Here is a 25,879-nt window from a genome sequence, read left to right as displayed (position 1 = left end):
TTGCGAGCCATAAGTAATTGATCAAAGTAAAAGCTCATCTTGTGGATGTCTCTTAATTGTATAGTTTCTGCTTGGATTGTTGATAATAACAAATGATGTCTAAGATTAATCACATCTGGTGACCAGGTCAAATTTCTCCATCAACATTTTTCTTGATAAATCCATCAATAATTATTAATTGATATCAGTAATTTTATTGTATCTATGCCTGTACGCTGAGTTGTTAATGGGGGTAGATGGGTGGGAGAAGTTCGTTTTCCTAGAAAAACTGACAAACTTTAAAAAAATATGTAGCACTGGTGCATTATGATGATAGAGGGGCCAGAAATGGTTCAATCAATTTGTAACATTTTGGACCTGTGGAATAATAGTCAGATTTGAACAAGTTTTAAGGTTTTTAAGAGTTTGTTATCAATCCAAATGGTGTTTTTACATCAAGGATATATTACACTGGTATGACTGTACGAACATTTCACCAACATCAGAATATTATAATTGGATCGTAAAAAATATCCAATTTGGTCTCGAGGCTCCTCAGATTAATTTTAGAGTCATTAGTAGAGTTTACAGAGTATACATAACTCCCTTTGTTCCACACATTTAAAGCTATTAATATCCATAAACGCATTATATACAACAGTATATAATATGCAAATATTACCAGCACTGAATTTACTATATTTTATTATTGTATAATAAATATCTACAATAACTGATTGTAAAATTATAACCAAACTTTTGAGGGTTAATTAGCAAATAAACTAAGGCTATGTTCACATACAGTATAAGCACTACGCTGTATAGTATAAGTATAACCTGCAAAGAAAAAAATGAAGGTGTTCAGACATAGGGCATTGCTTAGTTACAATGGAAATGGAAAATAGGAACGTTCTGAATTGGATAGAACAATGAATTACATCAGCTTCTTAAACTAAAATGATATACTCGACAGTTTTCCACTAATAATGTTTCAGAACCATATAAAAACTGTACAAACACAATTTTGTGGGCATCGTAATAATTTTATCAATGTGAACAAGGCCTTAAACTTGGTTCCCACTTAGGCGCAACACAAAGACATAGGGCAATCCAAGTGAGTTGACCAATTACAAGTGACCAATAAATCTTGAGTCCAAGTGGGAACCAAGCTTTATTGGCCTCATAAATGTTGTAAAGAATGATGAAGATAATGACAATGATACAAATGTACATATGATATATAAATAATCTTGTATTGAATGAAGTAGTTAAGGTGTCAAAAGCAGACAAATGAAATCATATGGCAAATGATCTGCAACAAGGTTACCTGATTAAAAGATAAAATAAGCAATTATTAAAAACGAATCAAGCAGATAATATGACGATGACAGATATATCCAACCTAAGTCTGTAAAATTGGCATGAAGAACAAAAACGTGTGCATTTAATGAAAACGGTATTCTAATTCTAATGACATTGAGGTTTTTAAAAGATTTTAATTAATATTCACAGCATTTGAATTGCAATTTAAATTCCAGAATCAACCAAGCTTATGATTACTGAACATTTTGTAGAATACAATCATAAATGATTTACACCTTCAAACAATATTATCTGATGTTAATATACCACATTCATGTATCTCTCATTATTAATACAATTACTCTAAAACTAAAACCATACGTATTGGGAGTTAAAAATGTAGTAACTGCAGTAGAAGAATTTTGACACGACCACTAAACAGTCATTTAAAATGTTATCTTCTTTCTTTTATATTTATTATTTTTATCTTGCACATCCATATAGATATCCATATATTACAGTATATAACTGTGGTGTTCATCATTATCTTCCTATACTATGCATAACCTCATTTAAGTATAGTCACACATTGGTTGGTCACATAATGCAGCTGGGCTTCCTATTTTCCTTAAATTTTGTGTTCCACACGTTTCATAATACTACTAATGTTATTACATTACATTGTTGTTTTGTGTAGAGGGATGCTAAAGAAAGGTTTAGTATCAATTGCTCTCTCTTGGGAAAGCAATGGCTTAGATTTATCCAGGTAAGCTAGTAAGCACAAAATAGACAATATGTGTTAGGAATAATAAATTGTATAGTTACTAATTCTAATTAAACCTTACCTTGTCAATACATTAGAGCATTAATCTACATGTCATTCTAACTTGTATGATTTATATTTCAATTTAGTTCAGTTTTGTTCAATTAAAATGATTAGTTTTCTATCAACTAGACTAGACTCTTCAGGCAAAAAGGTAAATCTGATTTATATGATAAATTGGAAGGCTTTCAAGACCCTTAAGGTATTCTAATTAAAGACTGAACCTTCTTATTAACCATTACAGAACATATTAAATGCAAGCATGGCATCATCAATAACTGATATCGTAGGTTTCATCATCAGCTTTTGCCATTTGTACACTAAAGCACAAACTTATTTTGTGCTCTACATATTGGTACTAAACCTTATAGGCCTACTTATTATAAACATGTACGTTATTGTCACTTTTACTTTATAGTCACTTTTACGTTATTGTCACTTTTACAACTAGGTAGTATATAGTATACATATAAATCACAGTGCATCAAAATGTTATATATAGACATAAATATATATTTTTAAAGTATAAAGCTCTGTCTACACGATCAAACTAGTTTGACTAAAAAGTGGGATGTGCCCACATATGGTAGTGATATGCCCAAATATGATAGTGATATGACATCATCATGTCCATATATGGGCATATCACATTTTTTGACACATAAAGTTTGTAGACAGAGCTTTAAAAAGTTAGTAACATAATACATTTTTTTCCCACTTGGACAATTTCTCTTTTACCTTCCATTATTTTAATTCAATATAAACTTTCAATACATACAGTATGTCCGATACATACAGTATGTCCGATACATACAGTATGTCCGATACATACAGTATGTCCGATACATACAGTATGTCCGATACATACAGTATGTCCGATACATACAGTATGTCCGATACATACAGTATGTCCGATACATACAGTATGTCCGATACATACAGTATGTCCGATACATACAGTATGTCCGATACATACAGTATGTCCGATACTTATTATTTATTATTTCATACTCATCCAACAGCGAGTAACCCGCCAATTACAGGATGGATAAACTATTTAAAATTTCACAAGACAAACATATACACAAGATGCTCTACATAAACAAAGACTTATTATTAAGTCTTTGGGAGTGGAGTTGTAAATTGTCATGAGAAAAAAACCCTGACATATGACAGGACTTGAACCCAGGACCCTTAGATTGGTAGCCAAGCATCATAACCACCAAGCCACAACTCCACTCCATACAGTATGTCCGATACATACAGTATGTCCGATGTCCGATACATACAGTATGTCCGATACATACAGTATGTCCGATACATACAGTATGTCCGATACATACAGTATGTCCGATACATACAGTATGTCCGATACATACAGTATGTCCGATACATACAGTATGTCCGATACATACAGTATGTCCGATACATACAGTATGTCCGATACATACAGTATGTCCGATACATACAGTATGTCCGATACATACAGTATGTCCGATACATACAGTATGTCCGATACATACAGTATGTCCGATTCTATTTCTGATTTACTACAGAATACGAGTAATCAATATAAGATTTATTTATTTGATAATTTTTTAATGAATTTAATTTTACATTTTCAAATAGCATTTTCAATCAATTAAAAATAAAAAGACAAAACAGCATCAAAACTATTATAATAATAGCAACAGAAAGTAAATTCAGTCAAAGTTTGACAACAACATTTTCACTTTCAGGTAAACATAAACCAAACAACTTGTTTTCAGTTGCAAAACTCTCTTAAATATCTAATCCAAACACACCATCCTACCGTCAAGAACCATGATTCACAAATTACAAAACACCGCACCACACCTCAAAACTCCCAGTGGGGTTGGGCCCACCCATGCCTTCTACAACCGAAACTGTAACAGAATCTATTTCTTTGTATTACTGTGCTCAATTGTGGTAATAAATATCGGTATGAAAGCCTAGCCATAATTAATATAAACAAATCATGAATACTGCTTGCTTTATGGTCGGAATGTTAGATTTCTAGGAAAACAATATATCAGCCTTTGATGAATATTCAGATTTTAGATTGAAACCAGAGAGTTGATAATTATAAAAAATAACTCCCCAGTGGTGATACAATTCAACCTTTCTTGTTAATAATTCTGAAATTCAAAAACATTACACAAACCAAAGGTGGTGTTCAGTAGTCTTTGAGTGCTAATTTCCTGGATAAACCAACAATAGATCATGATCTTCAAAGGGAGAGCTACAATACAATACAATTCCAGTAATACCTCTCTACAATAATGGACTGATCAGACAACCGAAACCCTAAAGTAGACACACCTCAATGTACATAACAATAACATAACATAAGCATTAAGTACAGTAGTTAGCTAGTGACATATTATGTAACAGAATTACATTCATAAATTGAAGTCCAAACTGGAATCTTTTTATTTCAAGATAAAATTTTTGTCAAGTTATATCTCAGATATTTTAAAAACGTCTTTAGATAACTAATGTACTTCTAGGGTTCAGTTCTGAATAAAGAATAAAATATATCTTACCACTGTTACACAATCCTCATGTAAGACATGAACGCAATCAAGTCAAAGACTGACAAGAAATACTTGACAACTCCAAGCATTTTACACTATCAATATGCAGGAATGTACACACATAAATTAGGAAGATCAAGATTGGTACAGCGACAGAAGTGTAACAAATTAATAGCATTGACCAGTTAAAATGCATGCGGCTATTAGGCACAGTTTGCAAGAGTATTCCAAAAAGTAACGCAGAATTTAAGTAGAACTTGGATTAAAGCACATTGAATGCGATTACATTGCAACGTAATTAAATGTTATTAGTCAAGTTGCCGATGTGTGCACGCTAAAACGTATTTATTAGTGAACTTTCTACATTCCTAAGTGCTTTTAACATCATCAGTTATTCCTTCAAGATATCACGCTACTTGAGAATCAACCAAATAATGAAAAGCATTTTATATAGTGAACTTTAATCACCGAAATGGTAATTAAGGAAATTTTTACGCAAATGTTTAAAATGTATCATGCAAATCTATATGCATGTCTTCCATACATAACTCGTATGTTGGAAAAAACCCCTGGACATTGTACTGTAATGTATAAATAAAGGTTAATATTTACTTGGAAATACTCATTTGTCATCTTTACAAAAGTAATTCATTATACATTGCTTAATAATGCTGAATTCATTTAATTAGACTATTGTAATTAAGCAAAATTTACATAACAGACTGAACAATGAATCATACTGCACATCCTTGTGTTTAAATAGATATTCCTGTTTTGATAAAGTAAATATTTTATAACTGATAATAATATTAATCATCCGTTGATATCAATAACAGTCGTTACAAATGTCGATTCAGTTTAATGCACATAGACCAAGTATCATAATGTAATCACAGCACAAATTTAGCTGCAACAACAGGTTGAATTAACTCAGAGATATTGAATGTGCGAATCAAAGTGTTTTGTGTTTTAGCGACACAAATCACAGATTGGAGTAATAGCAATAATGCCACATGAATGGATTTGTGAGGCTTGCATTATCCATATGTTTGGAACGTAAATTTACACAAGTGCAACATGCATTTAATGGATTATTGAAAATACACTTGCTCTGAATAATAAAATATAATTATTAGAAATTGTTAAAAACATGTCTAATCATCCATGCTTTATGATCTTTAGGAAATCTCCTAACAGGACACACTGTAAACCGGAAACTCTCCCAAACTTTTCTTGAGGTCCAAAAGGTCCAAAATACAGTTTTACCACTAAAAACTGGACATATTTGACAAGCCTAAGGGTGTCTGGTATTAGGAAAGTTTACTGTATAAATAATGTTTATACAGTGGAATGGAGAGAATATTTTCACTGTTCTATTCAATGAGGTGGAGCTAAAGTAGACAGTCCATCATCAATGCTGCATTATCATACATTTTCATATACTTGCTTATGGTTTAATGTGTTTAACATAATGATCACAGTTTAACATTGCATTACATAAACAAGTAGAGTGAAACAATCTGTATACTGTAGGTAATACGAGGGAAAAATCCCTGTTTGTTGTATAGTATTGGGTATAAGCACGGACTAATTTTGTTACTCCATGGTATAATATAGCATAGATGACAGGAAGGGATATATTGAAGTGTTTGATCCAAGGACAACAAAAAGAAAACTTGAGTTTAAAGGATTAAGGATCTTACTGTTGGTATAGCAATATGTTTTCAGCAACAGGTTCTAAGAGTCAGTGCACACTGATACAAATTATAAGTTTGTGCAAAAGCTTGTGTAACTATCAATTTCCCACTTAGATATAATGACACAGGAGTAACGCAAGTGACCAATCACAAGCAACCGTTCGGATGATCCATTACCTGTGTGATCAAAGTATTTTTGTTACGTCATTGCATTGCGTCCAAGTAGGAACCAAGCTTTAGTTCAAAACGACTGCAACTAAATTATATATTTTAGTGGCACATTCTAAAACTGGGTTCAAGTCTATTCTTGTTTTATTCTAAGATTTTTCTCAGTGAAGGAATGGAATATAGATAAGTAGATCCAAGAGAAAGTTTATCATAATTGTTTTGGTACTTTGGTTTAGTCCAAAATGTAATTTCTGAATCATCTTGCTGTTGTAAAGTTAACAAAATTTAGATACAAAGATACAGTACATTCTATCATGTTCTATTACTGTACTACTGTCCAACCAAATATAAAAAATGGAATATTGCATGAGTTTGCGAAGTAAATAAGATGACTTACTTAAGGCTTTTAAGTACTTAAAAATCTGATTATTTGATTTCCTTGACCAAATTATCCATCTGATGTGAAATTTGCTTGACTGAATATCACTTTACTGGTTACTTCCTAAAGTAGATGCTTCTTAGTAATTCAATTAAAATATTAATTGCTCTCTATTAACTATGTATTACAAGGATGTACAGTATGCATTAAAATAGATCCACTGATGGTACATGAGTAATAATGTGTCTATAATGTTGTATAATCAAAGGATTACTGTTATTTTAAAATGGATCCACTGGCGGTACATGAGTAAATGTGTCTATAATGTTGCATATTCAAAGATGATTAATGTTATTTTAAAATGGTTCCACTAGTGGTAAATGAGTAATATTATAAATATGTCTATTATGTTGCATATTCAAAGATGATGAATGTTGTTTTAAAATGGATCCACTGGTGGTAGATGAGTAATATTGTGTTTTTATAATGTTTCATATTCATAGAGTATTAATGTTGTTTTAAAATGTGAACCAGTGAATGAGTATCAATGTTTCTAGGGCACATTAATCATGATAATCTTCCTCTTTAATGAGGCACATAGAATTTCAGAGAAGGAGTTAATAGTACAGTCATTATAATATAATAACTATGTTGGCATGAAACAACATTACAATTACATGTACATGAATAGGCCTATTAGCAAGCTCATAGCCAGGGGGCTCAAGGGTTTGAACAAACCCCCTTTTTCCTGTAGTGCCCTTTTCAAACTAGAGACAAGTAATAATACATAATCCTTGTTCATGACATTGTTGCCTCTTTTGTAGGTTGAATACTCGCAGCACAAATATGTTTTTTTTTGTCATTTTGTAGAACAGAGTACGTACTTAATAAAATCCGCGAGATACTAATACTAAGCATTATGTTTCTAGGATAATGTATCATATTGCACACATTCTGAAAAAGACAGTAATGTCATTGAATCCAACAAGTTATGGTTCATGTTCATTGGTTGAACTAAACCCTAAAACATATGTTGTAAACCCATATAGCAATTTCCATTATGAATCTTGACTTCTCCACACAAGTACATGTATTTCTGCTATTTTATACCACTTTTTAAACATGAATCTGCATTTTTACTGCCTGCTTTTAAAACAAAGGATTTGACCTTATAAATATTATATTGACATTGTCCCAAGATATAACCAGTAACAATTTGTATCATCATTATGATATAAAAACAAGTCTTTTCATGTCTTTGTCTGATATTACATCATTTGAAAAAATTTATCAACAATCATGTACAGATGGTAAAGATATGTTTATCAAAATTGATTATTAGATCATCGACTTTCTACAAAGAAATTCTCACATCAGAGAATTGATCGGAAGTTACTAAATTTTGAATTGAACTTAAAATGTTATTAGTAACAGCAATCATACAGATCATTGACATTGAATTTGATTTGATTAGAAGATCAAATCAAAATATTTTAAAATTTTCTGATTATTTATTTTTATCTCAATCTTTGATGAAAATAAGCTGTTGACAGCTTATCCAGGTAAGCTAGGCACTGGTGTAAATCCTGGGGAAGTGGGAACATGGTTATAGGAGGTTTAAAGTTCAAGATTGGTAACTAGGCAAGAAATATCAAAATCCCACCTCTTTCCAAGACCATCTTTTGGTTTGGTGTCAAAACTTAAATTATGGACCAGGTAAAATCTGCACTGTTCATTCATATAGTGGTTCTAAATTAGAGCACATTTTTATGAGGGTTTTTTAATTTGATGTGTATTTCTAGAGAGGTAGCTATTTGTAAGTAAACAATTTGACAATTTAGCTAGTGAACTAAAACACAGAATGTGTTTTAATTTATGACAGTTATTAACAGACTGGCTTTTCGGTTTTGATTATATTTTAGTAATATGTCGTCATTTTGTAGACTCTCTCATCATCATGTGATAATCAAATATTCATAACAATATTATTTCATTAGTCACGGACCGTTGCTATGATCTAATACATTAATGTGATTTCTCAACATAACACTTAGCAAATTATTTTTTACATTAATTGAAGTACTAAACTAAATTAAACTAAAATTAAAAGATAAAAATTCAAAAAATTAAAATAGCGTAGAACTCTTCCTTTGTAATATCTCTATTCAGGTGACATTTCTATTTAATAATGGGGCATACTCATGACACAAATAAGGGAACTATGTTGTAAGTAGTGTAATGTATTATTCAACTGATATTGCAACATGTACAGTATTAATTATTGTTGGGTATGTCTTTCAGAATATATTAAAGCATACATCATGTGCACTAACTTGATTCAAGGTCTGTGTGATTATGATAAACTAAAGAACAAGTGAAACTAATAGAATGCTGTTTTGTGGTACTTTTTCTACATTGATTTCATGTGATCTATAGAAAACACTTGACCAACAATGATTGGCAATAACAACAACATCACAAAGCATTTATCATCAACCATCAAGGTTGTTGAATATTACTTATTTATAATTTAATGATTCTTTCTAATATTTGCTAATAATCATTTAGCAACTTGGTATGTCATCCGCTCTGGGTTACTGTACCATAAAAACATTTTCATGTTCAACTGTAACCTTAAATTAATTTATGTAGAACATACTACTGTATGGAATAGGCTGGGAAGTTTATGGGAACCACAATGTTATATTTCAGTTGAAAAACTAATGTAATGGAAAAAATCATAAAGCAAAGATTGCTGTGACTGCGGGTAAAAAAAATATGGTTTGTTTTTGTTTATCCAGGAATTCAGTTAAATAAGGAAAAGGTGTGTTGATTGAAAAAATAATTTTTTAACGCTGGAAATGAGAATGCATATTAAAGTTTACTATCAGTGATCAATCAAGGTTAAATTGATTGATTTGTGGTTGATGACGAGATAATCCCATACAAAGCCATCAATACAGGTGTATAGAAATCCACAGTGTTGTGAAAAACAGTGTAAAACAATGCAAAACACAGCCTGCCTTTCAACATAGGAGATTTATCCAAATCACCTTGATTGCCATAACAATTACACAATTTGTATCCGACAAATTTACAGAAAAAAGAATCTTTAGCTTCATGCAATGATTTTGTTTTTCCTTTTAAAACATTGTTTTGTTGGGATTTTTTTTTGGATTGGTGAATTTATTTTTTGAGTTCTGTTGAACCATGGAGAATTATTTGTCCATGGTTGAACCAAGATGTCTTTTTTTTAAATACAAACCAGTAAATTGTTTCCAATTTTCTGCCTTATTTATCATTCTTATTATAATAAAGTCTTAGTGCAATTTTGTGTAACATTTTTTCAGGTAAATAACTTTGTTACTAAATAGTTTGTTCATTCTAAATATGAACTAACAAGAAACAAACAAATAAAGTAAAAACCATCAACTGTTATTTTCTACTTGACATGAACCCGGAACCAACACAACAAGATGAACAGGATTCATCCTGTACAATCTACAGTACAATTTCTGATATTAAATACTGTCAATAGATTTAATTACTTAAACATAAAGTATACTGTAACGTGACCAATGAACATATTTAAATAAGTTTTAAATAATTAATAAAAGCCAAAGAAAAAGCCAATCATCGGTATCTAACCTTCCGTGAACTTGAACCAACATAACCAAATTAACAGGACATAATCCTAGTCTATCTACAATTTCTGATATTAAATACATATTTAATTACTTAAACATTATACATGTACATTAATGTGATACATCTTCTCATTTGAACTGATAGAAAACTGTTATGTCGTATTAAGCACTACCTAGGGTTTAAGAATATTCATATATCATGTATCTACCCACATTAAACATTACCTGAAAATGTAAAGTACAATCTACGTTAAATAATCCCATGTTTACGTTCCAAAATGATTTAAGACTTACACCATTTAAAGAAACCAACTCTACTTACGTCAACATTCCCATTTTCTTCGAGAGACGGCGGAGGTGAAGTTGGACTTGACGATTCTCGACTTAGCGCTGTAAGAATAAAGATGAAAATGAGAAAAATTTGCGTATACAATCTGGCTTAGTAATTAATGTCATACAAGTATCTTGAAGTAGAAGAGCCAATTTGTGTTATTACAATTAAATTGGTTTGAATAACCGATAGTACAACAGTAATTACAATTCAGTGCCATGGCGACGCAATAAGAAGATACATGTTGAGTTAATTTCATAATCTCAATATTGGTTTATAGATTCAAAGAAAAAAGTAGTTATTAGTAGTTAAAAATAATTAATAATAACAATACATTTAACTAAAAATCAGCACCTGGTAGTGCCTGCTTGGGAAAAAAACTGGAAATTGAAAATAATATAGATTTCTTTTCATTTGTTGATCAATCGTGAAAAAGCAAAGAAAAAACAAACAAAATTAATTATTAATGTTATTATTAAACTAATATATAAACTAAATATATAAATAATTATGTTTATTTATAACTAGAAAATCTGTCAACACGCTTTGTATAACATTTAAAAGTATCAGTAAATTAAAATTCCAATTAACAAACTTGAATTAGATTTCTTATCGTATTTGTACAACTGAACAGATTAAAATACAAATCTGCTTCAATTATTAAACTCTACGCAATCCATAAAATGTCAACTAATTCTTTTAATGGATAAATTAAATAATTAATTTATTGTAATTTACAATCCACTTAGTGTCATTACATAATTTAAAATAATCAATGCAGACTGGAACAATAAAAGCTCAGTTATTTTTTGCCTATAAATTGAAAGATTCTAAATAAAATTGATAACAAATAATAAATTTGATGGTTTTGGGGCTACCAATGCATGAATTAACGCTTCCACCAACCCATATATTGTATTCGCACAATACACAAACAAAAACTCAAGAAAATCTATTTAAATATACAAATGTTATACTTTGCACATTAAACATTCTCCTTTCTCAACCCCCACCCCCCCCCCCCCTGACCCCATACAGTATCCCCATTTCAATTAAACTCATAAACCAGTTTTTTCCTAAAACATGGTGTACAGGAGAAAAGTTTACTTTATCATAGCAATTCACTATTTTTAATAAGTAGGACAGGTTCAAATATTATCATGGGATTTTGACAACAAATTTAGGATTAGCACTAAAATTACCATTACAAATTATCCAAAAAATAAAAATGGATAGATTAAACAAGTATTATTTAATAGTATGTACATTATATATCAAGGATCCTGTTTGCATAGGACAATGTCATTAGCATAAAATATTGCATATTAATTGAGTATTTGTTACAAAATTGATAAAATAGAAATGTACTTTACAGTATGTACTGTAGGTATAGAAGAGTAACCCATTGTGCAGCTTACACTACTGTACAAAGATAGCTACTCTTTGGATGAACTTAAGAAAGAAACTTAAGTCTCTTTATCGGAGAAGACTTATTCTACCACTATTACTAGGGCCGAGAAAAGCCTTGAACCTATGCCGATTTTTTGGCTACAAGTTGTGGTACCCCTGCCGTAATGGCCACTAGGTTCAACTGAAAGTTGACGCAAATTCAGTATTGTATACTATTGTATGTATCGGTGACATCATACAGTATCAAGCCAGTATATGATCACATAATACAGTATTGTATACTATTGTATGTATCGGTGACATCATACAGTATCAAGCCAGTATATGATCACATAATACAGTATTGTATACTATTGTATGTATCGGTGACATCATACAGTATCAAGCCAGTATATGATCACATAATACAGTATTGTATACTATTGTATGTATCGGTGACATCATACAGTATCAAGCCAGTATATGATCACATAATACAGTATTGTATACTATTGTATGTATCGGTGACATCATACAGTATCAAGCCAGTATATGATCACATAATACAGTATTGTATACTATTGTATGTATCGGTGACATCATACAGTATCAAGCCAGTATATGATCACATAATACAGTATTGTATACTATTGTATGTATCGGTGACATCATACAGTATCAAGCCAGTATACATACATACAGTGGAGAGCCTCTCGACGGTTATTTTTATTTGTAACTTTTAGGTTATCCGGCCTCATTGACTTACTTTTGTATTGTTTTTTTGTACTGTTCTGTATATTGGCGAAATAAATGATATGATATATGATATGATATAGGATCACAAGTTACTGTAAAACAATACAAAACACCAGGACTGGACCAATTGGGTCTGGATATAGAAGACTTTAAATCTAGGTACTGTATGTTATCTAAGTTGTATATACTTTGAACAAAAATTTTTTTACATCCCTAAAAAAAACTCCCAAAGTAATTACTGAAACAAATTTTCAATTGAAAGATTAACAAAATATAAAAACAGTGAAATTACTTGATAACTTTTAAAAGTATTATAATAATTACTTTAGAAGTAAAACTATTTTAACAAATCACAAACGTTATCTGAATATTTATCAGCTGACGAAGACACAACATGATGTAGGTGTATCGACGGTAACTATAGAAACAAGCATAAGTGCTGTCAACTATCACACCAGGCCGTCATTAACTTTGAGAAGCTCAAGTGGTGCTGTAGATGGTGTAACAGATTGCTTGAATCGCTCTCGTTGTCTGCCCATAAAAAGTTCATCAATCCCATAATTCCACTGTTGGTAATATAATTGATGGTACAACATGATTTGGCAGAATAAAATAACTAATTCACTACTGCAGTAATAACTGAACAAGTGGAATATCACTACATACAGTACTAACAGTAAAACAATTGGGTAATATTGTGTAAAAATTAGACAAATATTTTAAAAAGTGCCAACAATTATTATATTAAAACATATCTATAAATTTACAAGATAAAACTGTTCCGTGAATAAGGTTGTTCTTTAATTAAGTGGTTGGTCTTGTTTAAATTATTTACCTATGTTAAGTGCAAAAATGGGCCCCGAAATGTCAAACGAAAAGTGACACTCAACCTTTGAACTTTTAAAGTTCAATTAATACTTTAACTCTGTAACATATTTAATTTATTAATTTTCAGAATCTATTTGGTTTTCATTTCACATGTTTGTGTCATAATAATATTTAAGTAGGTATTATTTTAAAAGTCAATTGACAAGTTAACGTTGAAGCGTGTTAAACGGTTCAAGGTTCTTACAATCACGTTCTTTACAGCCAGTGTTCACGCATATACACTACTTCACGTAATAATGGAATAGATAGTAAAATAAGTCGGTTGTTCAACTTTCAGTTGCATTATTAAATTGTTACAGAAAGGTAGCAGTATCAGCTATGATTGCTCATTGGCTAAACCAAGGGGCTTAAGGGGCCTGGAGCATGAGCAGCCCAATGCAATTACCTAGCACACTGCATTGTGTGCAGTGATGTAACAGCTACTGTATGAGCGCTCTCTGGCTACCAGGAGCACCAAGATCTTAAGGGGCCCCTTGAGCAGGCATGACCCAGAAGTAATAAGCATGCATTAATTAATTATGTACAAAAAAGACTAAAATGTCTTTAAACATAAATGGCCACTTAGGAGCAATAAACCATTTCGGCCTCTGTATATACGCCACTGCAGAAAGGGATATTAACATTCAAGTTTGTATGGTACTTGTGTCCAGTTTGGGAGTACACACATTGAGTGCAACTGATGCAGACATTACAAGAAAGTATTCCCTATTTAAAAAATTTATATTTTTGCACACATAACAATAAATATTGTTTTTATGAGAAAATCCTAACTATAAACAATGAAATCAAACGAATAATAAAAATGTCAAAATGGGCGATTAGAAATCAAGTTCCAAGAAATCAGTGCAATTCAGATATAAATTATAAAACTGTGTAACTGAACAAAAGTTAGACGTTTTAAGCCTCTTTTTAAATATAAAACATGGTTGAAAACAAAGTAAAATTTTTATATATAAAAATGCTAAAATAGTCAAAATACAGTATTTACATGCAATATTGTAATTGACTGACCACATTAATTATTTTTGTAACTTATTCTTGTATTCAATGTTATCATTTCATAATCCATATTTGATTCAATTTATACTAATGGTAATCCTAACAATGCATCTGAATTACAGCTGTTTTATCTGCAGGACTTTACGGTAAGTATCCATCAAAGACCATTTCAATCACTGCTATGAAAATCATTTCAGTTAACATGGATGTAAAGAGTTGGGGTGGAGGTGGGCGAGGTTGCCTACCCTAAAAGTTCGCAAGTTTAAGGCCACACCTAGTTTAAGCCCACACCTAGTTTAAGGCCACACCTAGTTTAAGGCCACACCTAGTTTAAGGCCACACCTAGTTTAAGGCCACACCTAGTTTAGGGCCACACCTAGTTTAGGGCCACACCTAGTTTAAGGCCACACCTAGTTTAGGGCCACACCTAGTTTAAGGCCACACCTAGTTTAATCTAAATATGCTTACTATCTAAAGTTACTTTATACCCTTTGGTATTCAATTTGGTTTTTTTTTATCTTGTCTGAGCCATTTAATGGAATATCTTAATGAATTTACCTGGTTAAACCCACAAATATAATCAACAATTTATTTTTTTGGCAACGTCTATCATCAGTCGTGCAAATCCCTATGAAGAATACCAACAAAGAAAATTGTCCAGAGAATAATTTATTCATAATTTCAAATTTCTGAATCATACAACAACAAAGAAAACGAGAAACGTGGGCAGAGAGAATGAAAATGTAATATGACAACAAAGACACTTACAGATCTGGGAAACAGTTGATTTCATTGCCATTAGGTTTGGCTATGCTTCTCTGTAAAGCTCTGTCTACACTGTAAATGCAGTCTTAGACTATGTGAGCACCCTCTATTTTATATACAGTAAGTTAGGTTTCAGGAGTTGACATGTAAATGAGACAGTTGCTGACAACAACTGATCCAAAAACATTTAAAGATAAACAATATAGATTAAAACTTCTTAGAAATAATAATAATTAATATGTCTATTGTATAATGCCATGATTAATTGACCATTGCATATTCTATACTGATTTATTATAATATGCGATGCGCATTCATTTATTTTTTTAATATAATCTTAGTTTTTTAATTAATGGTATCTCATGTCTAGAAGCCTAAAATCTTTCTCTTTGCACACTTTTATTTATTTGGTCATATTACTTGAACAAACAATTGAAAAAAAATGGCATAAACCGAAAAAATGCTAAAAATTCATGGTCACTAGATGGGTAAAATATTGGTAGTATTGCATAAAAAAAAGATAAATAGAAATACAACAGATAGCATGGAATGGGGTTAAAAAAAACACAAAAAAACAAACAGAATAGAATATCAAACAGTTCAATAAAACATAAAGTTCTGTCTACAAACTTTATACGACAAAAAATGTGATGTTCCCATATATGGACATGATGATGTCATATCACTACCATATTTAGGCACATCACACTTTTTTTTGGTCAAAATAGTTTGAGAGTGTAGATATAGCATAATAATGGAATCTTATCAAATAAAATTATTTTTGATTGTTTGAGATAAAAGAATCAAATAGGATTTGAACAGAGGACTTTGTAATTTAAATGCCTTAAGTTTGAAACCATACTTACATCGTTTGATTCCTTTAATTGAAATTCTGCGTTTAAATTGTTTGAATCTGCTAGTTGTCTCTTCAGATTTCTCCAATTTATCCTTATGTTCATTTGTAACTGAAAAAATAATTTAACCAATTCCGATTCTGATAAAATAAGTTCATAAAACTCCAAATTGTGCCTGTCATCAAAAGAAACCTTTACAGGAAAAGTTTACAGTACAGAATTAATAACATTGTTCAGTTATTACCCCTCCTATTCAACCCTATTAAGAAGAAACTTTTCTATAAAATTAACAAGGGGTAATACATGTATGTTTTAACACTATTACGGCCAACACCTATTCAGGGGAAATCAGGGACACTTTATTTGGTCCTTAGTAATTTAAATTTTAACTTTGTGTGTCAAATTTATACTAATCCTCTGTGTAAAAATGTATCATTTTAACGATTAATAATTACAATGATAAATTTCACAACCAATTACACTCTAACACTTGAAGCATATCAAGTTTGCTACATTAAATGGCATTTCCAATTTGTCACCCTTATCAATCAATAATGTTAAGGGTTCCATTAAGAATATTCTTCATATTACTTTTTTTTTACTAATTAGTCATTGTCAGCTTCTGTCAGAAGGTCAGCACATCTTTTTTATAACATTGCTTGATACTGTATACAAAATTCTTTATTCTTTTACAAGAATGTAGATTTAAGGTTGGAAAATCCCAGTCTCCTAGGTGTGCTTTATAAATACATGCATTCATGTAGTATAGGTATATTTGTTTCAATCCACAATCTTTCATTAAGCTTTCATTTACAGAATAAACAAATTCAAAACAAATTGAGGAAGAATTTCCAAAACACACCTTATTAGATGGGAAAAAAACCCTTTACAGTTAAAATAGAAAATTTATGAACTATCTTCTATACATTTTATGGGAATTCCAAATAGGCAAATAATTGGGTAGCAGGGAGTATTAGGGTCTATTTCCAGAAAACATTTCATCATTAAGAACCTGGTAATGTATTTCCTTATTTCCTTATACCAATTAGGTGTTTGTACTTATAATACATACTATAAAGACACCTTCCCTGACGCTAATTTAAGATCACAAACTATATTTAATGTAAAAATAATACTATATGGTCCTATTGCGATAACTTTTTCCGTCTTTAAATGGTTAAAAATGTTAAAAATAAGTCGATTCTAATAATTATAGCGGCCCGATATAAATCCCGAAATGCATTGCGCACGGATTTTCTTCTGTAATTTAATCACTTTTCGATCGATCGCGAGGCCAAAACAAATGGAAGACTCCTAACTTTTCAGCTAAAATACTGGGTTTTCCCCAATTTGTATCAACGGAGTCTGGCAAAAATAGAAAGACAATTAATGCAGTATTGAAATTGAATTGAATTGAAATTTATATTTATACTGGGTAACCTCTTCAGTCAAAGACTGGTCTCCCAGAGGGCCCAGTTGGTGATCAGTGGCTGTGATGTACTAATACACCGGGGTAACCCCCTACTCGTCTCGAAAGATGTACTAGGTTCTTTAAAGTGCACACGTGCTAGATGTGTACACTGGACCTACGGTTTATAGTCCTTATCCGAGAAGACTCGTTCTACCACCAGAACCATGGAGCGAGTGAGCCTCGAACCCTTGCCGATGTTATGGCTACGTAATTACGGTTCCACTGTCTTAACCGCTCGGCCACTCACTCACTAACTATACAACGTCAGGCTAGATATATAGCTAGCGTACGATGTTCGTACGTTACCGATGTTTACCAACTACAAAACTACCTACAAAACTAAGCCTAGCTAGGCAAGGCCTAAAGACCGTCCACGAGAGGTCATTCGCTGCGTTTCTCACTTTTTATCATAATTGACCATAAAATAGACATTTAAGACAAGGAATGACCTGGTTTAATGTTTTTAAAGTAATATGTATTATTTTTTTAAAACGTCACAAATTGTAGGGAAGGTTTCTTTAATTTGTAAGTGAGGATGCTCATGTGGTGCAATGGTTTCAATGGATTGATTCAGGAAGGAAGCTGAAACCACTACTTTTCCATCCTCTTTCATTTCATTAAGGAAAAGATTAAGCATACTGTATGCTAATCATACTAAGATTAAGCATACTGTATGCTAATCATACTAAGATTAAGCATATGCTCATACCAAGATTAAGCATATGATTAAGATTAAAGATGTATTTTCCCCAAAAAACATGAACAATTAAGATTAATTAAATCAGACTTGAATATGTTATTTTGTAGTTTGAATGAAGTTATTCACTTCCATACAAAAAAAACGAAAAATAAAATTTTTTTCATTTATAAAATGACAAAATAAATGGTTCAATTCAACCAAAAATCCATTGGCTGGCAGCCAATTGAACATATTAATGTTATGATTTTTTTTATAGAGAATATGGTTGTAGGCCTAATTATTCTTAAATTCATTTAAACTATCATGAAACAATTTCCACAATTTGTTACGAAAATCACATATTATATACAATCTGAAATCATCTTCGTGTCTCTTCTATCCAGGCTACTAAAGTTGCTGAACTCCGGCAAAGACCAAGTGGGCTTCCCCCGACGACGTGCGTACGGTTGGCTGAACATTCTGAACACCATAACATTACTTACTCACAAAAGAAATTAAACAAACCGGTTAACAAGAGAAGTAACTTACCGTTCATGTTCTCGATATCTAAACTTAGTGAACCCATGTTTTGATATATCACACACTGGATCTTAAGTATGACAATTATAACATTAGCACGAATATACCATAACTAAGTTGGCAAGAGAAAGGATTTGTATCATTCCTCCATTTACCACCAGTCGGACATGCTTTACTAACAGTGTAATCTCCATAGGTATTCTTCGCATACACATTGCGGTGGTTTTATTAATGAATATTCATGAGCCTGATACGGCACGCCTTCTCTGCGGTTTTTAAACTTTTTTTTATTAACTTCCGTGTTTTTATTCAGAATGTGATTATTTATAAAACAAAACAGTTTTAATGATACAAATATACCATTCAATTGAACCAATGAAGCGATAAAATCCATGATTGAACTGTTTAAAGTAGTTACAAATTTAAAATTTAATATTAGGCCCTATCTCTCTTACTGTCGAATTATCAAATTAAAAAGATAAGTAAGATATTGTATATTTTCATTTTTATAACTCCTGTTATAAAATGTTCTCTATCATCTTTGAATGCTAGATAACCTAAAAATGTACAAGAAAATTGTTTTTTTTTTAGATGAGCCATTTAGAGGTAAGTTACAGTAAGTTGTAGAATAGGTGGCGCTACAATGGTTTTTCTTCCGCCTTTGAAGAAAACTTCTGATCTTCTGAGAGTCGAGACGGTCATTTTCGGACTGATTCGATTGATTCGATAATTTATCAAACGAGTATATACAATGATTTTACTTATTTCATTTGTAAATTCAATTTAAGTGGGTTTTTTTTCGAAGACGCTATATATACTTAACTAACAATATATTTTCATCTTTGTTGTTATTCATTGATTAAATTTACAAATTATAAAATAGTTATGATTTGGTTACATGTACCGCACTTAAACCATGATTATTTCTTGTCCATGCTTAACTGAAACTTTAGACCATTTAGGGAAAGTGTAGAACCAACTAATAATTGTTTGATGGAATTATGGTCAATAATTAGGACCATAAATATACGATTTGTATGGCCATTATAGGCATACAGTAAATATTTCAATGTTGTCGATTTTAATATTAAATTCTGGACATGATGAATTTAATTTTTTTAAAGTGTTTAATTGATTAACATAACAACTACTGTATCGCCTGGCCTTCGTTTGATCTAATACAACGATTTTACAATTGAACAATTAAACTTTTTACGGGTAAATTTATGTTGACATGGGGTTCAGACAATGATAATACGGTAATATTAACTTTAATACAAATTTAGATCGTAAAAAGAACGCGTGTGGCCAACTTTCATCAATATTCATGAGGGCAGTCTAAACCTAAAGCTTTGTTGGTCCATGGTAACAGGAACAAGATGGTGGCGTTGTGTTAAAACGTCAAATTCTGAATACTTTGTAATATAAAATTAGGTATTATGTAGACTTTTGAGAGAGTATCGTCATGCCTCAAGGCAATCTGATGGATAGTCCTAGATTTCGCCGATTTTTAGCCCCCTCGTCGTAAGTAGTATTTTGTAAGCAAAGCGTCTAGGCTAAGTTCCTTGCGTGTCGTGCTTAGCCAGCAGAGAGGTGTCACACTCACTCAGTGTATATAGTCACCTGCTTTGTTCTTGGGCGTAGGCCTAGGTAATTGCTTACTAAATTTGATTTCATGTTATGTTTTACGATACATAATAATAAATAGTAAAAACGAAACATGTCAACAAAATATTATTTTGAATTACATGAAATTATTTAATTCTAAAGATTACTGTAGAGTAAGTACAGTAACTCCTTGATTTTATGCTGCTTACTGAAAAAGTATATTCGTATATTCCTAGTACAATTTTATCCCATGTTTACCTCTCACACTGGAATAGGTATCAAGGCCGTAGCGAGAGGTTAGTAGTAAAAATTGAAAATTCCAGACGAGGCGAGCGCCTATTATGTTATTTTCACTATTATTATTACCATAGAGATATTATATCACTATAATATCTCTATGTTATTACTATCAATATTTCATCTATTATTATTTGTCCCACATTTAGGTCGGACCAACATGATTCTTTACCAGAACTGCTAACAGCCCGAATTCCCAGGTCAGCCTATACTGCATCAGTTCACAGCTCAGCCTATACCACATCAGTGCCCAGGTCAGCCTATACCACATCAGTGTCCAGGTCAGCCTATACCACATCAGTGCCCAGGTCAGCCTATACCACATCAGTGCCCAGGTCAGCCTATACCACATCAGTGTCCAGGTCAGCCTATACCACATCAGTGCCCAGGTCAGCCTATACCACATCAGAAGCAAGAAGCAGTAAAATCAGTGATGATGACGAGACAGATAGCATTCCTCATCGTTTGCCTAAAATTCTGAAGCAAAGACCAGAGACGGTTCCAATGGATGCTGTGTCTAAAAGACCATCACATAAAAATAGGTTGCAGCAGTAAGTATAAGACATGTAAAGGTATTTATTCTGGTCCTCAAGCTTAACTGGAAACTGAGAAGGAAATTCAGAAATGCAGCTAAAATCTCTGGTGAAGCCAAATTGTAACCACAGACCAATCACACACCAAGTTAAGTTGAAACTATGTCATCGTAGTATTCATGATGTTGTACATGTAGTGCTGCACACTTCACGATGAGTGCAAGGAAAATTTAAAAGCACTTTCCATTTAAATTCTACCGACTATCCTACCTCCTTCTGGGACTATCGCACATGTAATCTAACAACTCTATACAAACCAGTCTTAAATGTTTTTACGGTGTTCTTTGTTTTTTTTAGACCAAGATTTGCGGAGGTAAACCAAGTACCAAGTTCAGTTATCGCTATGAACCAGTTAAACCGAGTGAATTTAATGTATGTACCAACATTCAAAAAGGCTTATCTGGGACCAACAGTGTCATCTACGTTATCTGCTAAAACAAACAGCCGTATGCCCTCTGTAAAACCTGTAAGGCAACAGTTACCTGACAAAATACGGTATATAGTATTAATAATCTTATTAGTAACATTACTTCTTTAACTGTCTTATATGTATTATATTTTTATTAAAGATTTTCTGATAACATTTTTTATTTGTTACTGATTAGACCAAATAGAAATAAATAAAGAAAGAATGTTCTTTAGGCAACTTTATTGTCAGTGACATTTTTCTCACTGTCACAATGATTAGGTGACAATTCATTCACAACATGGTCTACATAAACAAGCTAGTCTTTGGGAGTGGAGTTGTTTTGTCACACATTTCAATTTGTATACTGTTGGTAAAAAAGACAATGTTTAAAATATATAGTAACTCTATTATACTTTATGTCTATATAAGGTAAAACCTATATTTTGTATTGAAATTTCAATTATTAAATAATTTTAGATTTGTTAAACAATCAAGTTTCACGTTAACTTCACTGGAACGTGAAATAGACGCAAGGATAAAGAAAGAGGAACAGAAAGTTGCGTGGAAACTCTCGCCATATGACCATAGTAGTTTTGACATGCAGGTAAATAACACCATTTGATTAAAACTATATTTCAGAGATTTCAAAGGTTCCCTGAATCTATACCTGCCAACTCTCACACATAATGCGCGAGTTCCACGCATAAAAGCTGGTTATTATGCCTCACGCATACGTGGCGATTATTATTTTGCGGTCATTTCTTTGAGTTATTATAACATAGAGGGCACTAAGTACAATTTTAATTTAATGTCTCATGTATTGGCCACTGAAAACTCTGGCAGGTATACCTGAATCCTATTTTTATAGATGACATAATTACATTTATAATCATTATAAATTTAATATTGGCTCATTCTAACAAAAACCTTTTTTAATTTTGTAGGCTCTGAGAGGATCAACAGGTCCATATTCACGAGAATTCACAATTCATTGTACACCGCCCTCAAACTGGATGAAAATGAAGTGGGGGCGTCATACATTTCAGCATTAACTATTTCTAGTTTGTCAAATTATTCTGTGCAATATTTAAACAAAATGCTTATTATTATACATGTTATACAACTTATATATTTTAAAAATTAATTTGCAGATTTTTCTTCACTCAATTGTATAAACCCATTTGCTGTAATAGGATATATTTCACTAAAGCTCTGTCTACGCTTTCAAAAAAATGTGATGTGCCCATATATGGACATGATGACCCACTATCATATTTGGGCATTTGACTACCATATTTCGGCACTCACACTTTTTGGTCAAACTACTAGTTTGGTAGTGTAGACAGAGCTTTAGGTCAATAAATATTTAAGTCAATAATATGAGTGGACTTATGAAAAGCGACAGTTTTCAAACATTAAATTCTGAAATTAAGTGATCAATAAATAATCCATTGCGTTTGATCAATAAATAATCCATTGCGTTTGATTGATCAATGCATTATGCATTACATTTACATCATTGCGTTGCGTCCTATTGAGAACTAAACTTAGGTGTGAATATTGCCACTATGTTGAAGCACTCCAAATATATGATCACTTTAATGAGTGTAGTTTTAAATGAAACAAAATTGGTAATTTAATTTAAGTACGTTCTTCAAGCATGGATTGATGTGTAATAATAATATGTAGTATTTGTTTTGTACATTCCATTTTTTTAGATAGATAGTTTGTCGCCCTCTAGATGAACTTCCAATTGATACTCAGAGGGCAGCAGCACCAAATGATACTGTGGGACAACCATAACATTACTGTACTAATGTTTTTACATAACATATAAAAGCATTAGTGACTAATCAATTACTTAGTGAACAAATTTAGTTTTTAGTAGACATTGGTGACTAAGACAATTACATTAGTGACTAAGTCAATTACATTAGTGACTCAGAATTTGAGTTTATAACATTACTGACTAAGAAATTGACTTAGTTGCAACTTTGACAGGTTTTTCTATAAGTGCCAAATTATAAAAGATCACTATAGTTTGATTTGTAATTTTTACAATATTTTTACATGATTCTGTGTTTATTATTGTATTAGGTGTGGGGCTACAATTAATACTTACTAATTATTTCTCTATGATTTTCTATGTTTAATTTTATTCCATGCTTCATTTTAAAAAGTTACTTGTTAAACGGACAATTGTAAATGCTTTTATTATATCCGATATGCTGCCTTTATTATTTATAGTAGTTCTTTCAAATAACCTGAATAAAAAATACCAGAGAGTCAAGATTGAATATTCCTAATATAATTGAACGTGTGTTTATTATATATTCTACTCTAAACATACTGATGAGTATATTGTGTAAATATATCAACTTATAACAGTAACAATTTGTTTTTAAATTTAAAGGTATACTCTTTTAACAAAAACAATGATGTAAACTTCAGACGCTTTTTCGTCGAGCGCAGTTCAAACTTCCGTTTACGCTCGTATTCAGACGGTTTTAAAAGTGGAGTACTATAACAACAACATACATATTGCACAACAGTCAGACGGACAGATCAAAAGACAAAAAAAATCCTAAATGTCTATAAATATAAACCTAAAACACTGTCCAGGGTTAGTTTCTGTCAGTGAGTCATCGACTCCAGACAAGTTACGTAATAATAATTCAATATTGTTAATTATTGTGATAATACAGAAAATGAAGATGGTTAGTAATGGTTACATAATAATGTAACGATTTTAGTCTAATTTATGTAATCAATCCTTTTGGATTAATTACGGAATTTAATAATTAAACGTTCGATAATGTGTCAATTAACATCAGGAACTTGCTGTCTGGCGTTCTAAATTCATATTGTGTTGTTGGGTCCAACGGTATAGTTCTATACAATGCAGTATTTTTCCAGACGTCTAGAAGTCTTGGTGCAATGACAACCCAATAACATACAATCATGGATGTAGACGCGCCTAAAGCCTTGTCCACACTATCAAACTTCATGTGACAAAAGCTGTGATGTGCCTATATGGACATGATGATGTCATATCACTACCGTATTTGGGCACATCTCTGCCATATATGGCTAATTTGATAGTGTAGACAGAGCTTAAGTACGCATGAATTCACTAATACTAATTGTCATAAATAATTCAGACTTCGATGTCGGGATTTAACTCAGCTTTTGTTTAAGCATAGAGATATTATAGTTCACTATAATATCTCTATGGTTTAAGGAGACAATTTATCGGATAATTGGGTAATAACCCAAAGACAGGTAGGCATACCGTACCGTATATTGGCGGTAAAATCGAAAACCAACTTGGTCAATTACTTATGATTAAACACCTTGAGGCATAATAACTATCAGGATTAATATTTATTTTAAACGTGCACGCCTATGGTTAGCACAAACAATATTTAGTTCGAATCCTCCACTATTGTTTGTAATTTGTTTTTTTTTATAGTGAATAGAGAGATATTGAGAGTGTTGAAAACATGAAACCTAACTTAATTTTCATGTATGAAAAGAAGTTGGCATACGGTTATTGCAACAAAAATCGAGTTAACATAGCGCCCTCTTTATTTGAGTCCGTACTGCACCAATAAAGCGCAACACAAAGACGTAGGCATTACGCAAGTGAGGTAGAATTCGACCAATCACAAGCGACAGTTCGGATGATCCATCGCGCGCGTCGTGATTGGTCAAAATTAATTGCGGCGCTTACGTCCTTGCGTTGCG

General features: G+C 31.7%; 2 protein-coding genes across 3 annotated transcripts in view; one reads left to right on the top strand and one right to left on the bottom strand.

Annotated features, from left to right (window-relative positions):
* The window catches only part of LOC140040013 (cyclin-dependent kinase 14-like), a 38,740-nt gene extending 19,345 nt beyond the window's left edge, over positions 1-19,395 (bottom strand). For both annotated transcript variants that reach the window (XM_072085632.1, XM_072085633.1), the window contains exons 1-3: positions 19,235-19,395; positions 16,548-16,646; positions 10,876-10,943 (exon numbers count right to left, since the gene is read on the bottom strand). In XM_072085632.1, the coding sequence (XP_071941733.1) occupies positions 10,876-10,943; positions 16,548-16,646; positions 19,235-19,271 (204 nt within the window). In that variant the 5' untranslated portion in view covers positions 19,272-19,395. The remainder of the gene's footprint in view (positions 1-10,875; positions 10,944-16,547; positions 16,647-19,234) is intronic.
* A 1,166-nt stretch (positions 19,396-20,561) lies between these two features.
* Positions 20,562-24,514, top strand: LOC140039486 (uncharacterized). Its single transcript, XM_072085089.1, has 5 exons — positions 20,562-20,749; positions 21,280-21,681; positions 22,021-22,218; positions 22,610-22,736; positions 23,077-24,514. The coding sequence occupies exons 1-5, from the start codon at positions 20,691-20,693 to the stop codon at positions 23,182-23,184; spliced, it is 894 nt and encodes a 297-aa protein (XP_071941190.1). The 5' UTR covers positions 20,562-20,690; the 3' UTR covers positions 23,185-24,514.
* The last annotated feature ends 1,365 nt before the right edge of the window (positions 24,515-25,879 follow it).

The sequence above is a fragment of the Antedon mediterranea genome, chromosome 2 (assembly GCF_964355755.1).
Source record: "Antedon mediterranea chromosome 2, ecAntMedi1.1, whole genome shotgun sequence".
Lineage (NCBI taxonomy): Eukaryota > Metazoa > Echinodermata > Crinoidea > Comatulida > Antedonidae > Antedon > Antedon mediterranea.
This window is presented reverse-complemented; position numbering and strand designations above follow the sequence as displayed.